The sequence below is a fragment of the Lampetra planeri genome, chromosome 61 (assembly GCF_965212315.1).
Source record: "Lampetra planeri chromosome 61, kcLamPlan1.2.h2, whole genome shotgun sequence".
Classification (NCBI taxonomy): Eukaryota; Metazoa; Chordata; class Hyperoartia; order Petromyzontiformes; family Petromyzontidae; genus Lampetra; species Lampetra planeri.
The window spans coordinates 1,454,572-1,472,497 of NC_136167.1; the positions used below are offsets into that span (position 1 = coordinate 1,454,572).

A 17,926-nucleotide genomic window follows, 5' to 3' on the forward strand; every position below is an offset into this window, starting at 1 on the left:
GTGGGTGTGGGTGGGTGTGGGTGTGTGGGTGTGTGTGGGTGGGTGTGGGTGTGGGTGGGTGGGTGTGTGGGTGTGTGGGTGTTGATGTGGGCAGGTGGGTGTGTGTGTGTGACGGGGGTGGAGTGGTGCCACAGCAGTCAGCGCGCTGCGCTACAAACCCAGGCAACCCGAGTTCGATTCCCGCTCGCGGCCAACAACAACCCCGGCGACGATCATCCGAACCGGCCCAGGGCTCACTCCGAGCTCAACTCGGCGAGCATCCGGTGCGGTGCGGTGCGGTGTAAACATCGCCACCGGGGAGACAAACACAGCCGGGCGTGGTGCTGCCCACCCACCACACCCCGCACGTGCCCCGTTCCGCCCTTCGTAGGTGCCGCTCGCTACCAACAGCCCTCGCCCCGACAGCCCGTCCAGGCGGGCGAGGGAGCGAGGGAGGGAGGGAGAGGCGGTTTGGGAGTGGTGGGGGAGCGGTGGGGGAGCGGTGGGGGAGCGGTGGGGGAGCGGTGGGGGAGCGGTGGGGGAGCGGTGGCGGAGCGGTGGGGGAGCGGTGGGGGAGCGGTGGGGGAGCGGTGGGGGAGTGCTGGGTGCGTTGTCCACTTCGGCGGGCCGCTCACGGCGCCGAGGCTCCGTCCGCGGCTCTTGGCGTGCGCCGCCGTCGCGCCGTCGCGAGCGTGCCCAGCAGCGCCGCCGTGTCGGCGAGGAGCGCGTCCAGCACCCCGTCCGCCAGCTGCAGCTTGACGCGCCGCTCCTCCGCGCGGTAGTCCACCCAGCCGCGCTCCTCCTGCTGCAGCTCGTTCGTCTGCGGCGCCGCGACGGGCGCACGGCCGCGACGTCATCGGCACGGTCTCGCGTGGGACTCGCCGCTGCCTGCTGCTGATGCCTCTGAGTCGGCCTCTCTCTGCTAGTCGTCCTCTCTCTTTCTCTCTCCCTGAGTCACCCTTCTCCCTATCTGATTCGTCCTATCTCTCTATCTCTGCTAGTCGTCCTCTCTCTCTCTGAGTCGTCCTCTCTCTCCCTCTGAGTCGTCCTATCTCTCTGTCTCTCTCCGAGTAGTCCTCTCTCTCTCTGAGTCTCTCTCTATCTCTCTGAGTCGTCCCCTTTCTCTCTTTCCGAGTCATCCTCCTCTCTGTCTCTCTCTCTCTCTCTACGAGAGCGAGGAGCGGACATCACGCGACGGCGAAGCAGGGTTACGAGTTGAAATGCTCGTTGTTAGTGGTGAGATGTTGTTGACTACCTCGCCGGGTGTGCAGGAGGTCGTGGGTTTGATCACGACCCTGACGCCTGCTGCTGCTGTATATTTGGAGTTTGCGTGTCTCTCTCTCTCATCATCACCATCACGGTGGCTAGGAGATGTTAACTACCTCGCCTGGTGTGCAGGAGGTCGTGGGTTTGATTACGACCCTGACGCCTGCTGCTGCTGCTGTGTATTTGGAGTCTGCGTCTCTCTTTCTCAAGTGCTGTGAGTGAGCACCTATGGGTGGGTGGCCAGCACATGGGCCACACACACACGTGCGTACGCGCACACACACACACACACACGCACTCGCGTACGCACACACGCACACACTCACACTCACGTACGTACACACACACGCACGCACACCCGCACACACACACACACTCACGTACGCACACACACACTCACGCGCACACACACACACGCACACACACACTCGCACACTCACGCACACACAGCCACACACACACTCACTTACGCACACACACACACCCACGCACACACTCACGCACGCACACACACACACACACACACTCACACGTACGCACACACACACTCACACACTCACACGTACGCACACACACGTACACACACGTACACACACGTACACACACTCACACACTCACACACACACGTACACACACACACGTACACACACACACGTACACACACACACACACGTACACTCACACACACACACACACGTACACACACACACTCACACACACTCACACTCACACACACTCACACTCACACACACTCACACACACACACACTCACACACACACACACACACTCACACGTACGCACACACACTCACACTCACACACACACACACTCACACACTCACACACACACTTACACACACGTACACACACACTCACACGTACGCACACACACACGTACGCACACACACACGTACACACACACACTCACACACTCACCCACACACTCACACACACTCACGTACACACACACACACACCCACGCACACACACGTACACACACACACACGTACACACACTCACACACTCACACACACACACTCACACACACACACTCACACACACACTCACACACTCACACACGCACACACACACGTACACACACACACGTACACACACACACGCACTCACACACACACGTACACACACTCACACACACACTCACACACGTACACACACACACGTACACACACACACACGTACACACACACACGCACTCACACACACACACACTTACACACTCACACACACACACACACTCACACACTCACACACACGTACACACACTCACACACACTCACACGTACGCACACACACACGTACACACACACACTCACACTCACACACTCACACACACTCACGTACACACACACACCCACACGTACACACACACACACTCACACACACACACGTACACTCACACACTCACACACGCACACACACACACACACGCACTCACACACACACACTTACACACTCACACACACGGCGCCCGCCTCACCAGGATGAGATCGACGCGGTCGCGATGGCGCCGTCGGAGCCGGGGCACACGGAGGGGGGAGTCGGTGCGCCCCTCCCCCCCCCCCCTGGGGTCCAGCCCCAACAGACGCGCCACCTCCTGCTGCACCAGCTCCTGCACACGCACACAAAGACAAAGATCCCCCGCGTAGCCTTCACGGACTGTTGGGGCAAGTGCTGTTAGCGAGCACCTACACGCAAAGACAAAGATCCCCCCGCGTAGTGAGTGAGTGAGTCTGAGTGCATGACAGGGTCTGTGTGAGTGAGTGAGTCTGTGCGAGGGTGAGTGAGTGAGTCTGTGTGTGTGAGTGAGTCTGAGTGTGTGTGTGAGTGAGTGAGTCTGTGTGAGTTAGTGAGTCTGTGTGAGTGTGTGAGTGAGTCTGAGTGAGTGAGTGAGTCTGAGTGAGTGAGTCTGTGTGAGTGTGTCTGAGTGAGTGAGTCTGTGTGAGTGAGTGAGTCTGTGTGAGTGAGTGAGTCTGAGTGTGTGAGTGAGTGAGTCTGAGTGAGTGAGTCTGAGTGAATGACAGGGTCTGTGTGAGTGAGTGAGTCTGTGCGAGGGTGAGTGAGTGAGTCTGTGTGTGTGAGTGAGTCTGAGTGTGTGTGTGAGTGAGTGAGTCTGTGTGAGTTAGTGAGTCTGTGTGAATGAGTGAGTCTGAGTGAGTGAGTGAGTATGTGTGAGTGAGTCTGTGTGAGTGAGTCTGAGTGAGTCTGTGTGAGCGAGTGTGAGTGAGTGAGTGTGTGTGAGTGAGTCTGTGCGAGGGTGAGTGAGTGAGTCTGTGTGTGTGAGTGAGTCTGAGTGAGTGAGTGAGTCTGAGTGAGTGAGTCTGTGTGAGTGAGTCTGAGTGAGTGAGTCTGTGTGAGTGAGTGAGTCTGTGTGAGTGAGTGAGTCTGAGTGTGTGAGTGAGTGAGTCTGCGTGAGTTAGTGAGTCTGTGTGAATGAGTGAGTCTGAGTGAGTGAGTATGTGTGAGTGAGTCTGTGTGAGTGAGTCTGAGTGAGTCTGTGTGAGCGAGTCTGAGTGAGTGAGTGTGTGTGAGTGAGTCTGTGCGAGGGTGAGTGAGTGAGTCTGTGTGTGAGTGAGTCTGAGTGAGTGTGTGAGTCTGTGTGAGTGAGTCTGTGTGAGTGAGTCTGAGTGAGTGAGTGAGTCTGAGTGAGTGAGTCTGTGTGAGTGAGACTGAGTGAGTGAGTCTGTGTGAGTGAGTGAGTCTGTGAGTGAGTGAGTCTGAGTGTGTGAGTGAGTGAGTCTGAGTGAGTGAGTCTGTGTGTGTGAGTGAGTCTGTGTGTGTGAGTGAGTCTGAGTGAGTGAGTCTGAGTGAGTGAGTCTGAGTGTGTGAGTGAGTCTGAGTGAGTGAGTGAGTCTGTGTGTGTGAGTGAGTGAGTGTGAGTGAGTGAGTCTGAGTGAGCGAGTGAGTCTGTGTGAGTGAGTGAGTCTGAGTGAGTGAGTCTGAGTGAGTGAGTGAGTCTGTGTGAGTGAGTCTGTGTGTGTGAGTCTGAGTGAGTGAGTCTGAGTGAGTGAGTGAGTCTGTGTGAGTGAGTGAGTCTGAGTGAGTGAGTCTGTGTGTGTGAGTGAGTCTGTGTGTGTGAGTGAGTCTGAGTGAGTGAGTCTGAGTGAGTGAGTGAGTCTGTGTGAGTGAGTGAGTGAGTCTGTGTGAGTGAGTGAGTGAGTCTGTGTGAGTGAGTGAGTCTGTGTGAGTGAGTGAGTCTGTGTGAGTGAGTGAGTGAGTCTGAGTGAGTGAGTGAGTCTGAGTGAGTGAGTGAGTCTGTGTGAGTGAGTGAGTCTGAGTGTGTGAGTCTGTGTGAATGAGTGAGTCTGTGTGAGTGTGTGAGTCTGTGTGAGTGAGTGAGTCTGTGTGAGTGAGTGAGTCTGTGTGAGGGTGTGAGTCTGTGTGAGTGAGTGAGTCTGAGTGAGTGAGTCTGAGTGAGTGAGTGAGTCTGTGTGTGTGAGTGAGTCTGTGTGTGTGAGTGAGTCTGAGTGAGTGAGTCTGAGTGAGTGAGTGAGTCTGAGTGAGTGAGTGAGTCTGTGTGAGTGAGTGAGTCTGAGTGAGTGAGTCTGAGTGAGTGAGTCTGTGTGTGTGAGTCTGAGTGAGTGAGTCTGAGTGAGTGAGTGAGTCTGTGTGAGTGAGTGAGTCTGAGTGAGTGAGTCTGTGTGTGTGAGTGAGTCTGTGTGTGTGAGTGAGTCTGAGTGAGTGAGTCTGAGTGAGTGAGTCTGTGTGAGTGAGTGAGTCTGTGTGAGTGAGTGAGTCTGTGTGAGTGAGTGAGTCTGTGTGAGTGAGTGAGTCTGTGTGAGTGAGTGAGTGAGTCTGTGTGAGTGAGTGAGTCTGTGTGTGTGTGTGAGTGAGTCTGAGTGAGTGAGTCTGAGTGAGTGAGTGAGTCTGAGTGAGTGAGTCTGTGTGTGTGAGTGAGTGAGTCTGAGTGAGTGAGTGAGTCTGTGTGAGTGAGTGAGTCTGAGTGTGTGAGTCTGTGTGAGTGAGTGAGTCTGAGTGTGTGAGTCTGTGTGAGTGAGTCTGTGTGAGTGAGTGAGTCTGTGTGAGTGAGTGAGTCTGTGTGAGTGAGTGAGTCTGTGTGAGGGTGTGAGTCTGTGTGAGTGAGTCTGTGTGAGTGAGTGAGTCTGTGTGAGGGTGTGAGTCTGTGTGAGTGAGTGAGTCTGAGAGAGTGAGTCTGAGTGAGTGAGTGAGTCTGTGTGAGGGTGTGAGTCTGTGTGAGTGAGTGAGTTTGTGTGAGTGAGTGAGTCTGAGTGTGTGAGTCTGTGTGAGTGAGTGAGTCTGTGTGAGTGAGTGAGTCTGTGTGAGTGTGTGAGTCTGTGTGAGTGAGTGAGTCTGTGTGAGTGAGTGAGTCTGTGTGAGGGTGTGAGTCTGTGTGAGTGAGTGAGTGAGTCTGTGTGAGTGAGTGAGTCTGTGTGAGTGAGTGAGTCTGTGTGAGTGAGTGAGTCTGTGTGAGTGAGTCTGTGTGAGTGAGTGAGTCTGTGTGAGTGAGTGAGTCTGTGTGAGGGTGTGAGTCTGTGTGAGTGAGTGAGTCTGTGTGAGTGAGTGAGTCTGTGTGAGTGAGTGAGTCTGTGTGAGGGTGTGAGTCTGTGTGAGTGAGTGAGTCTGTGTGAGTGAGTGAGTCTGTGTGAGGGTGTGAGTCTGTGTGAGTGAGTGAGTCTGTGTGAGTGAGTGAGTCTGTGTGAGGGTGTGAGTCTGTGTGAGTGAGTGAGTCTGTGTGAGTGAGTGAGTGAGTCTGAGTGAGTCTGTGTGAGTGAGTGAGTCTGTGTGAGTGAGTGAGTCTGTGTGAGTGAGTGAGTCTGTGTGAGTGAGTGAGTCTGTGTGAGGGTGTGAGTCTGTGTGAGTGAGTCTGAGTGAGTGAGTCTGAGTGAGTGAGTGAGTGAGTCTGTGTGAGGGTGTGAGTCTGTGTGAGTGAGTGAGTTTGTGTGAGTGAGTGAGTCTGAGTGTGTGAGTCTGTGTGAGTGAGTGAGTCTGTGTGAGTGAGTGAGTCTGTGTGAGTGTGTGAGTCTGTGTGAGTGAGTGAGTCTGTGTGAGTGAGTGAGTCTGTGTGAGTGAGTGAGTCTGTGTGAGGGTGTGAGTCTGTGTGAGTGAGTGAGTCTGTGTGAGTGAGTGAGTCTGTGTGAGTGAGTGAGTCTGTGTGAGTGAGTGAGTCTGTGTGAGGGTGTGAGTCTGTGTGAGTGAGTGAGTCTGTGTGAGTGAGTGAGTCTGTGTGAGTGAGTGAGTCTGTGTGAGTGAGTGAGTCTGTGTGAGTGAGTGAGTCTGTGTGAGGGTGTGAGTCTGTGTGAGTGAGTGAGTCTGTGTGAGTGAGTGAGTCTGTGTGAGTGAGTGAGTCTGTGTGAGTGAGTGAGTCTGTGTGAGTGAGTGAGTCTGTGTGAGTGAGTGAGTCTGTGTGAGTGAGTGAGTCTGTGTGAGGGTGTGAGTCTGTGTGAGTGAGTGAGTCTGTGTGAGTGAGTGTGAGTGAGTGAGTCTGAGTGAGTGTGTGAATGAGTATGTGTGAGTGAGTCTGAGTGAGTGAGTGAGTCTGTGTGAGTGAGTGAGTGAGTGTGAGTGAGCGAGCGAGCGAGTGATCACCGTGACGTCGTTGACGCTGTGGGTCTTCCTGGTGCGAGTGAGTGAGAGTGTGTGAGTCTGAGTCTGTGTGAGGGTGTGAGTCTGTGTGAGTGAGTGAGTCTGTGTGAGTCTGTGTGTGTGAGTCTGAGTGAGTGAGTGAGACTGTGTGAGTGAGTGAGTGTGTGAGTCTGTGTGTGTGAGTCTGAGTGAGTGAGTCTGTGTGTGTGAGTCTGAGTGAGTGTGTGAGTCTGTGTGTGTGAGTCTGAGTGAGTGTGTGAGTCTGTGTGTGTGAGTGTGTAAGTCTGAGTGAGTGAGTTTGTATGAATGAGTATGAACGAGTGAGTCTGAGTGAGTGAGTGAGTGTGAGTGAGTGAGTCTGAGTGAGTGAGTGAGTGTGAGCGAGCGAGCGAGCGAGTGATCACCGTGACGTCGTTGAAGCTGTGGGTCTTCCTGGTGCGTCTCACCGCGCTCCCCGGGCCCCACGGCTCGAGGGACGAGTTCGAGTCCCGTCCCACGAGCTTGTCGTACACCTCGCCCACCAGGTCCTGCACGGCCTGCGCAGCGTGCACACACTCACTCAGCTCCACCCTCGCTCGCTCAGCTCCACCCTCGCTCGCTCAGCTCCACCCTCACTCGCTCAGCTCCACCCTCACTCGCTCAGCTCCACCCTCACTCACTCAGCTCCACCCTCACTCACTCAGCTCCACCTTCACTCACTCAGCTCCACCCTCACTCACTCAGCTCCACCCTCACTCACTCAGCTCCACCCTCACTCACTCAGCTCCACCCTCACTCACTCAGCTCCACCCTCACTCACTCAGCTCCACCCTCACTCACTCAGCTCCACCCTCACTCACTCAGCTCCACCCTCACTCACTCAGCTCCACCCTCACTGACTCAGCTCCACCCTCACTGACTCAGCTCAACCCTCACTCGCTCAGCTCCACCTTCACCCGCTCAGCTCCACCCTCACTCGCTCAGCTCCACCCTCACTCTCTCAGCTCCACCCTCACTCACTCAGCTCCACCCTCACTCAGTCAGCTCCACCCTCACTCAGTCAGCTCCACCCTCGCTCACTCAGCTCCACCCTCGCTCACTCAGCTCCACCCTCGCTCACTCAGCTCCACCCTCGCTCACTCAGCTCCACCCTCGCTCACTCAGCTCCACCCTCACTCGCTCAGCTCCACCCTCACTCGCTCAGCTCCACCCTCACTCGCTCAGCTCCACCTTCACTCACTCAGCTCCACCCTCGCTCACTCAGCTCCACCCTCGCTCACTCAGCTCCACCCTCACTCACTCAGCTCCACCCTCACTCACTCAGCTCCACCTTCACCCACTCAGCTCCACCCTCACTCACTCAGCTCCAACCTCACTCACTCAGCTCCACCCTCACTCACTCAGCTCCACCCTCACTCACTCAGCTCCACCCTCGCTCACTCAGCTCCACCCTCGCTCACTCAGCTCCACCCTCGCTCACTCAGCTCCACCCTCGCTCACTCAGCTCCACCCTCGCTCGCTCAGCTCCACCCTCACTCGCTCAGCTTCACCTTCACTCGCTCAGCTCCACCTTCACTCGCTCAGCTCCACCCTCACTCACTCAGCTCCACCCTCACTCACTCAGCTCCACCCTCACTCACTCAGCTCCACCCTCACTCACTCAGCTCCACCCTCACTCACTCAGCTCCACCCTCGCTCACTCAGCTCCACCCTCACTCACTCAGCTCCACCCTCACTCACTCAGCTCCACCCTCACTCACTCAGCTCCACCTTCACCCGCTCAGCTCCACCCTCACTCGCTCAGCTCCACCCTCACTCACTCAGCTCCACCCTCACTCACTCAGCTCCACCCTCACTCACTCAGCTCCACCCTCACTCACTCAGCTCCACCCTCACTCACTCAGCTCCACCCTCGCTCACTCAGCTCCACCCTCGCTCACTCAGCTCCACCCTCGCTCACTCAGCTCCACCCTCGCTCACTCAGCTCCACCCTCACTCACTCAGCTTCACCTTCACTCACTCAGCTCCACCTTCACCCGCTCAGCTCCACCCTCACTCACTCAGCTCCACCCTCACTCACTCAGCTCCACCCTCACTCACTCAGCTCCACCCTCACTCACTCAGCTCCACCCTCACTCACTCAGCTCCACCCTCACTCACTCAGCTCCACCCTCACTCACTCAGCTCCACGATCACTCACTCAGCTCCACCCTCACTCACTCAGCTCCACCCTCACTCACTCAGCTCCACAATCACTCACTCAGCTCCACCTTCACTCACTCAGCTCCACCCTCACTCACTCAGCTCCACCCTCACTCACTCAGCTCCACCCTCACTCACTCAGCTCCACCTTCACTCGCTCAGCTCCACCCTCACTCACTCAGCTCCACCCTCACTCACTCAGCTCCACCCTCACTCACTCAGCTCCACCCTCACTCACTCAGCTCCACCTTCACTCACTCAACTCCACCCTCACTCACTCAGCTCCACCCTCACTCACTCAGCTCCACCCTCGCTCACTCAGCTCCACCTTCACTCACTCAGCTCCACCCTCACTCAGCTCCACCCTCACTCAGCTCCACCCTCACTCACTCAGCTCCACCCTCACTCACTCAGCTCCACCTTCACTCACTCAGCTCCACCCTCACTCACTCAGCTCCACCTTCACTCACTCAGCCCCACCTTCAATCACTCAGCTCCACCCTCACTCACTCAGCTCCACCTTCACTCACTCAGCTCCACCCTCACTCACTCAGCTCCACCCTCACTCACTCAGCTCCACCTTCACTCACTCAGCTCCACCTTCACTCACTCAGCACCACCTTCACTCACTCAGCTCCACCCTCACTCACTCAGCTCCACCCTCACTCACTCAGCTCCACCCTCACTCACTCAGCTCCACCCTCACTCACTCAGCTCCACCTTCACTCACTCAGCTTCACCTTCACTCACTCAGCTCCACCTTCACTTGCTCAGCTCCACCCTCACTCACTCAGCTCCACCCTCACTCACTCAGCTCCACCCTCACTCACTCAGCTCCACCCTCACTCACTCAGCTCCACCCTCGCTCACTCAGCTCCACCCTCACTCACTCAGCTCCACCCTCACTCACTCAGCTCCACCTTCACCCACTCAGCTCCACCCTCACTCGCTCAGCTCCACCCTCACTCACTCAGCTCCACCCTCACTCACTCAGCTCCACCCTCACTCACTCAGCTCCACCCTCGCTCACTCAGCTCCACCCTCGCTCACTCAGCTCCACCCTCACTCACTCAGCTTCACCTTCACTCACTCAGCTCCACCTTCACTTGCTCAGCTCCACCCTCACTCGCTCAGCTCCACCCTCACTCACTCAGCTCCACCCTCACTCACTCAGCTCCACCCTCACTCACTCAGCTCCACCCTCACTCACTCAGCTCCACCCTCACTCACTCAGCTCCACGATCACTCACTCAGCTCCACCCTCACTCACTCAGCTCCACCCTCACTCACTCAGCTCCACAATCACTCACTCAGCTCCACCTTCACTCACTCAGCTCCACCCTCACTCACTCAGCTCCACCCTCACTCGCTCAGCTCCACCCTCACTCGCTCAGCTCCACCTTCACTCGCTCAGCTCCACCCTGACTCACTCAGCTCCACCCTCACTCACTCAGCTCCACCCTCACTCACTCAGCTCCACCCTCACTCACTCAGCTCCACCCTCACTCACTCAGCTCCACCTTCACTCACTCAGCTACACCCTCACTCACTCAGCTCCACCCTCACTCACTCAGCTCCACCCTCGCTCACTCAGCTCCACCTTCACTCACTCAGCTCCACCCTCACTCAGCTCCACCCTCACTCAGCTCCACCCTCACTCACTCAGCTCCACCTTCACTCACTCAGCTCCACCCTCACTCACTCAGCTCCACCTTCACTCACTCAGCTCCACCCTAACTCAGCTCCACCTTCACTCACTCAGCTCCACCTTCACTCACTCAGCTCCACCTTCACTCACTCAGCTCCACCCTCACTCACTCAGCTCCACCCTCACTCACTCAGCTCCACCCTCACTCACTCAGCTCCACCCTCACTCACTCAGCTCCACCTTCACTCACTCAGCTCCACCCTCACTCACTCAGCTCCACCTTCACTCACTCAGCTCCACCTTCACTCACTCAGCTCCACCCTCACTCACTCAGCGCAACCCTCACTCAGCTCCACCCTCACTCACTCAGCTCCACCCTCACTCACTCAGCTCCACCCTCACTCAGCTCCACCCTCACTCACTCAGCTCCACCCTCACTCACTCAGCTCCACCCTCACTCACTCAGCTCCACCCTCGCTCAGCTACACCTTCACTCACTCAGCTCCACACTCACTCACTCAGCTCCACCCTCACTCACTCAGCTCCACCCTCGCTCAGCTACACCTTCACTCACTCAGCTCCACCCTCACTCACTCAGCTCCACCCTCACTCACTCAGCTCCACCTTCACTCACTCAGCTTCACCTTCACTCACTCAGCTCCACCTTCACTCACTCAGCTCCACCTTCACTCGCTCAGCTCCACCCTCACTCACTCAGCTCCACCCTCACTCACTCAGCTCCACCCTCACTCACTCAGCTCCACCCTCGCTCACTCAGCTCCACCCTCACTCACTCAGCTCCACCCTCACTCACTCAGCTCCACCTTCACCCACTCAGCTCCACCCTCACTCGCTCAGCTCCACCCTCACTCGCTCAGCTCCACCCTCACTCGCTCAGCTCCACCCTCACTCGCTCAGCTCCACCCTCACTCGCTCAGCTCCACCCTCACTCACTCAGCTCCACCCTCACTCACTCAGCTCCACCCTCACTCACTCAGCTCCACCCTCGCTCACTCAGCTCCACCCTCGCTCACTCAGCTTCACCTTCACTCGCTCAGCTCCACCTTCACTTGCTCAGCTCCACCCTCACTCGCTCAGCTCCACCCTCACTCACTCAGCTCCACCCTCACTCACTCAGCTCCACCCTCACTCACTCAGCTCCACCCTCACTCACTCAGCTCCACCCTCACTCACTCAGCTCCACGATCACTCACTCAGCTCCACCCTCACTCACTCAGCTCCACCCTCACTCACTCAGCTCCACCTTCACTCACTCAGCTCCACCCTCACTCACTCAGCTCCACCTTCACTCACTCAGCTCCACCTTCACTCACTCAGCTCCACCCTCACTCACTCAGCGCAACCCTCACTCAGCTCCACCCTCACTCACTCAGCTCCACCCTCACTCACTCAGCTCCACCCTCACTCAGCTCCACCCTCACTCAGCTCCACCCTCACTCACTCAGCTCCACCCTCACTCACTCAGCTCCACCCTCGCTCAGCTACACCTTCACTCACTCAGCTCCACCCTCACTCACTCAGCTCCACCCTCACTCACTCAGCTCCACCCTCGCTCAGCTACACCTTCACTCACTCAGCTCCACCCTCACTCACTCAGCTCCACCCTCACTCACTCAGCTCCACCTTCACTCACTCAGCTTCACCTTCACTCACTCAGCTCCACCTTCACTTGCTCAGCTCCACCCTCACTCACTCAGCTCCACCCTCACTCACTCAGCTCCACCCTCACTCACTCAGCTCCACCCTCACTCACTCAGCTCCACCCTCGCTCACTCAGCTCCACCCTCACTCACTCAGCTCCACCCTCACTCACTCAGCTCCACCTTCACCCACTCAGCTCCACCCTCACTCGCTCAGCTCCACCCTCACTCGCTCAGCTCCACCCTCACTCACTCAGCTCCACCCTCACTCACTCAGCTCCACCCTCACTCACTCAGCTCCACCCTCACTCACTCAGCTCCACCCTCGCTCACTCAGCTCCACCCTCGCTCACTCAGCTCCACCCTCGCTCACTCAGCTCCACCCTCACTCACTCAGCTTCACCTTCACTCGCTCAGCTCCACCTTCACTCGCTCAGCTCCACCCTCACTCGCTCAGCTCCACCCTCACTCACTCAGCTCCACCCTCACTCACTCAGCTCCACCCTCACTCACTCAGCTCCACCCTCACTCACTCAGCTCCACCCTCACTCACTCAGCTCCACCCTCACTCACTCAGCTCCACCCTCACTCACTCAGCTCCACCCTCACTCACTCAGCTCCACGATCACTCACTCAGCTCCACCCTCACTCACTCAGCTCCACCCTCACTCACTCAGCTCCACAATCACTCACTCAGCTCCACCTTCACTCACTCAGCTCCACCCTCACTCGCTCAGCTCCACCCTCACTCGCTCAGCTCCACCTTCACTCGCTCAGCTCCACCCTCACTCACTCAGCTCCACCCTCACTCACTCAGCTCCACCCTCACTCACTCAGCTCCACCCTCACTCACTCAGCTCCACCTTCACTCACTCAGCTCCACCCTCACTCACTCAGCTCCACCCTCACTCACTCAGCTCCACCCTCGCTCACTCAGCTCCACCTTCACTCACTCAGCTCCACCCTCACTCAGCTCCACCCTCACTCAGCTCCACCCTCACTCACTCAGCTCCACCTTCACTCACTCAGCTCCACCCTCACTCACTCAGTTCCACCTTCACTCACTCAGCTCCACCTTCACTCACTCAGCTCCACCCTCACTCAGCTCACCTTCACTCACTCAGCTCCACCTTCACTCACTCAGCTCCACCTTCACTCACTCAGCTCCACCCTCACTCACTCAGCTCCACCCTCACTCACTCAGCTCCACCTCACTCACTCAGCTCCACCCTCACTCACTCAGCTCCACCTTCACTCACTCAGCTCCACCCTCACTCACTCAGCTCCACCTTCACTCACTCAGCTCCACCTTCACTCACTCAGCTCCACCCTCACTCACTCAGCACCAACCCTCACTCAGCTCCACCCTCACTCACTCAGCTCCACCCTCACTCACTCAGCTCCACCCTCACTCAGCTCCACCCTCACTCACTCAGCTCCACCCTCACTCACTCAGCTCCACCCTCACTCACTCAGCTCCACCCTCGCTCAGCTACACCTTCACTCACTCAGCTCCACCCTCACTCACTCAGCTCCACCCTCACTCACTCAGCTCCACCCTCGCTCAGCTACACCTTCACTCACTCAGCTCCACCCTCACTCACTCAGCTCCACCCTCACTCACTCAGCTCCACCTTCACTCACTCAGCTCCACCTTCACTCACTCAGCTCCACCCTCACTCACTCAGCTCCACCCTCACTCACTCAGCTCCACCCTCACTCACTCAGCTCCACCCTCGCTCAGCTACACCCCCGCTCGTACGGAGCTCCGCTCCTCCACCCTAGCTCACACGGAGCTCCGCTCCTCCACCCCATGGAGCTCCGCTCCTCCACCCCCACTGAGCTCCGCTCCTCCACCCTAGCTCACACGGAGCTCCTCTCCTCCACCCCCACGGAGCTCCGCTCCTCCACCCCCACGGAGCTCTGCTCCTCCACCCACATGTAGCTCCTCTCCTCCACCCTCGCTCACACGGAGCTCCGCTCCTCCACCCCCGCTCGTACGGAGCTCCGCTCCTCCACCCTAGCTCACACGGAGCTCCTCTCCTCCACCCCCACGGAGCTCCGCTCCTCCACCCCCACGGAGCTCCGCTCCTCCACCCACATGTAGCTCCTCTCCTCCACCCTCGCTCACACGGAGCTCCGCTCCTCCACCCCCCACTCGCACGGAGCTCCGCTCCTCCACCCCCGCTCGTACGGAGCTCCGCTCCTCCACCCTAGCTCACACGGAGCTCCGCTCCTCCACCCACATGGAGCTCCGCTCCTCCACCCCCGCTCGCACGGAGCTCCACTCCTCCACCCTCGCTCACACGGAGCTCCGCTCCTCCACCCCCACTCGCACGGAGCTCCGCTCCTCCACCCCCATGGAGCTCCGCTCCTCCACCCCCGCTCGCACGGAGCTCCGCTCCTCCACCCCCACCTCCACGGAGCTCCGCTCCTCCACCCCCACTCAAGGATGAGTGGGGGTCGCGGGTTGATGCCGAGATGGAAACTTCCAGCACCTCAGCGGCTACCATCTACAGGCAGTCCCAAATCTGATCTCCAGATTGATCGACAGCAGCGGTTTCACTTTGGAACTAACCAAGCGGCGTCGTCTGTTAATGGGATGCGGGACGCTGCGTGAAAGCTCCGAACGACGGGTGTTTTGGGCGAGATCGTGACTGATAATGGTCGCGAAAGCCCACGTGTGTGAAAGCTCGCTGGCATATTGCTCCATCGCTGGAGAACCTCTGGCAGGCAAGGCTGCGTTGGCTGGGTCATGTAGCCCGCATCGAGGGGGCTAAACGGGCGCGGCACGGGCTAGAGAAGAGATGGAGTGATGTGGTACAGGAGGATGTGGAGCTGAGTGGACTTGCCGATGACTGGTACCAGCGGTGTCAAGATCGGCCTCAGTGGAGGAGGCTCGTGAAGGACGCTGCTACTGGGCAGTTGGAGGCAGTCGCCCTCCAACAACAACGGAGGGCGGAGGAGCGACGCTCACAACAACGAGCGGAGCGCCGGGTGGCTAAAGCACAGCAAGTTGGCACAGTAGGGGGCACAGGTGGTGCATCAGCCAGTCATCTCGGTCATCTCGGTCAGTCGACCCGTGGCACCTGGGTCTGCCCCGTGACCTCCTGCCAGCGGGCGTTCGACACTTCACGTGGCCTCAGGGTGCACATGGCCTGGCACAAGCGTCGTGGTGACGTCACCGCCACTTAGTGGCGAATGGCGGTTGTTGTTGTTGTTGTTGTTGTGAGTGTGTGTGTGTTACCCGCGTGTACGCTGCCTTGCTTGCCACCTCGATGTCAGATTCACTCTTCAGTTCGCCGCACTCCTCCCCGGCGGCGCCGGTGCCCGTAGTGCCGGTCCCGGTGGCGACGGCGGCGCCGGTGATCGTGGTGCCGGTGATCGTGGTGCCGGTCCCGGTAGTGACGGCGGCGCCGCCCGGCGTCCACCGTGCCTGCACCGCGGCATGCACCAACTTCTGCACGTCGGTGAGATTGTGCGGCACAAAGCTGCGCCGCTGCTGCTGCTGCTCACCACCCTCCTGCGGCGGCCGCTGTTGCCGCCGGTGCTGCCGGTGCTTGCCGGCGGGGAACTCGTCCTCCCCGCGCCCATCGCCGTCTTCGCCGTCTTCGCCCGGCCCGGCGTCTCTGCCGGGCTGGTGCCGGGAGGAAGGGGACGGCTCGTGCGGGGACCGGCCGCCCGCCGACTCGTCGGCGCGGCTGGCGCCGAACACGGGGCTGGCCTGGCCAAGCCGGGGCGCACGCAGCAGAGCGCGGCAAGTGAGCGAGCGCGCACGGCAAACGTTCTTAGCCTTAGCAGGTGGCTGGGGAAAGTGTTGTTAGCGAGCACCAACACGCACTCACGGCGTTCACCATGGGCGCGACTGACGGTGCGACTGTCGGCACCGCTACCACCGGCACCATTAGTGGTGAGCCGCGGTGAGAGTCTGGCTCGGTGAGCGACGTGGTGAGCGTCTGGCTCGGTGAGCGACGTGGTGAGCGTCTGGCTCGGTGAGCGTCGTGGTGAGCGTCTGGCTCGGTGAGCGACGTGGTGAGCGTCTGGCTCGGTGAGCGACGTGGTGAGTGTCTGGCTCGGTGAGCGACGTGGTGAGTGTCTGGCTCGGTGAGCGACGTGGTGAGTGTCTGGCTCGGTGAGCGACGTGGTGAGTGTCTGGCTCGGTGAGCGACGTGGTGAGTGTCTGGCTCGGTGAGCGACGTGGTGAGTGTCTGGCTCGGTGAGCGACGTGGTGAGTGTCTGGCTCGGTGAGCGTCGTGGTGAGTGTCTGGCTCGGTGAGCGACGTGGTGAGTGTCTGGCTCGGTGAGCGTCGTGGTGAGAGTCTGGCTCGGTGAGCGCCGTGGTGAGTGTCTGGCTCGGTGAGGGCCGTGGTGAGCGTCTGGCACGGTGAGTGACGTAGTGAGTGTCTGGCTCAGTGAGCGTCGTGGTGAGTGTCTGGCTTGGTGAGCGACGTGGTGAGAGTCTGGCTCAGTGAGCGTCGTGGTGAGTGTCTGGCTCGGTGAGCGACGTGGTGAGTGTCTGGCTCGGTGAGCGTCGTGGTGAGTGTCTGGCTCGGTGAGCTACGTGGTGAGTGTCTGGCTCGGTGAGCGTCGTGGTGAGTGTCTGGCTCGGTGAGCGACGTGGTGAGCGTCTGGCTCAGTGAGTGACGTGGTGAGTGTCTGGCTCGGTGAGCGACGTGGTGAGTGTCTGGCTCGGTGAGCGACGTGGTGAGTGTCTGGCTCGGTGAGCGACGTGGTGAGTGTCTGGCTCGGTGAGCGACGTGGTGAGTGTCTGGCTCGGTGAGCGACGTGGTGAGTGTCTGGCTCGGTGAGCGACGTGGTGAGTGTCTGGCTCGGTGAGCGATGTGGTGAGTGTCTGGCTCGGTGAGCGACGTGGTGAGTGTCTGGCTCGGTGAGCGACGTGGTGAGAGTCTGGCTCGGTGAGCGTCGTGGTGAGTGTCTGGCTCGGTGAGCGACGTGGTGAGTGTCTGGCTCGGTGAGCGACGTGGTGAGTGTCTGGCTCGGTGAGCGTCGTGGTGAGTGTCTGGCTCGGTGAGCGACGTGGTGAGTGTCTGGCTCGGTGAGCGACGTGGTGAGTGTCTGGCTCGGTGAGCGACGTGGTGAGTGTCTGGCTCGGTGAGCGTCGTGGTGAGTGTCTGGCTCGGTGAGCGTCGTGGTGAGTGTCTGGCTCGTTGAGCGTCGTGGTGAGTGTCTGGCTCGGTGAGCGTCGTGGTGAGTGTCTGGCTCGTAAGCGACGTGGTGAGCGTCTGGCTCGGTGAGCGACGTGGTGAGTGTCTGGCTCGGTGAGCGACGTGGTGAGCGTCTGGCTCGGTGAGCGACGTGGTGAGCGTCTGGATCGGTGAGCGACGTGGTGAGCGTCTGGCTCGGTGAGCGACGTGGTGAGTGTCTGGCTCGGTGAGCGACGTGGTGAGTGTCTGGCTCGGTGAGCGACGTGGTGAGTGTCTGGCTCGGTGAGCGACGTGGTGAGTGTCTGGCTCGGTGAGCGACGTGGTGAGTGTCTGGCTCGGTGAGCGACGTGGTGAGTGTCTGGCTCGGTGAGCGACGTGGGTGAGTGTCTGGCTCGGTGAGCGATGTGGTGAGTGTCTGGCTCGGTGAGCGTCGTGGTGAGTGTCTGGCTCGGTGAGCGACGTGG

At 59.0% G+C, this 17,926-nt stretch overlaps 1 protein-coding gene across 1 annotated transcript in view; it reads right to left on the minus strand.

Annotated features, from left to right (window-relative positions):
- The window catches only part of LOC144736544 (uncharacterized), a 26,476-nt gene continuing 8,550 nt past the window's right edge, over window positions 1-17,926 (minus strand). Inside the window, exons 4-7 of the mRNA XM_078619093.1 lie at window positions 15,545-16,021; window positions 7,212-7,343; window positions 2,744-2,875; window positions 1-799 (exon numbers count right to left, since the gene is read on the minus strand). Of these exons, the coding sequence (XP_078475219.1) occupies window positions 611-799; window positions 2,744-2,875; window positions 7,212-7,343; window positions 15,545-16,021 (930 nt within the window). The 3' untranslated portion in view covers window positions 1-610. The remainder of the gene's footprint in view (window positions 800-2,743; window positions 2,876-7,211; window positions 7,344-15,544; window positions 16,022-17,926) is intronic.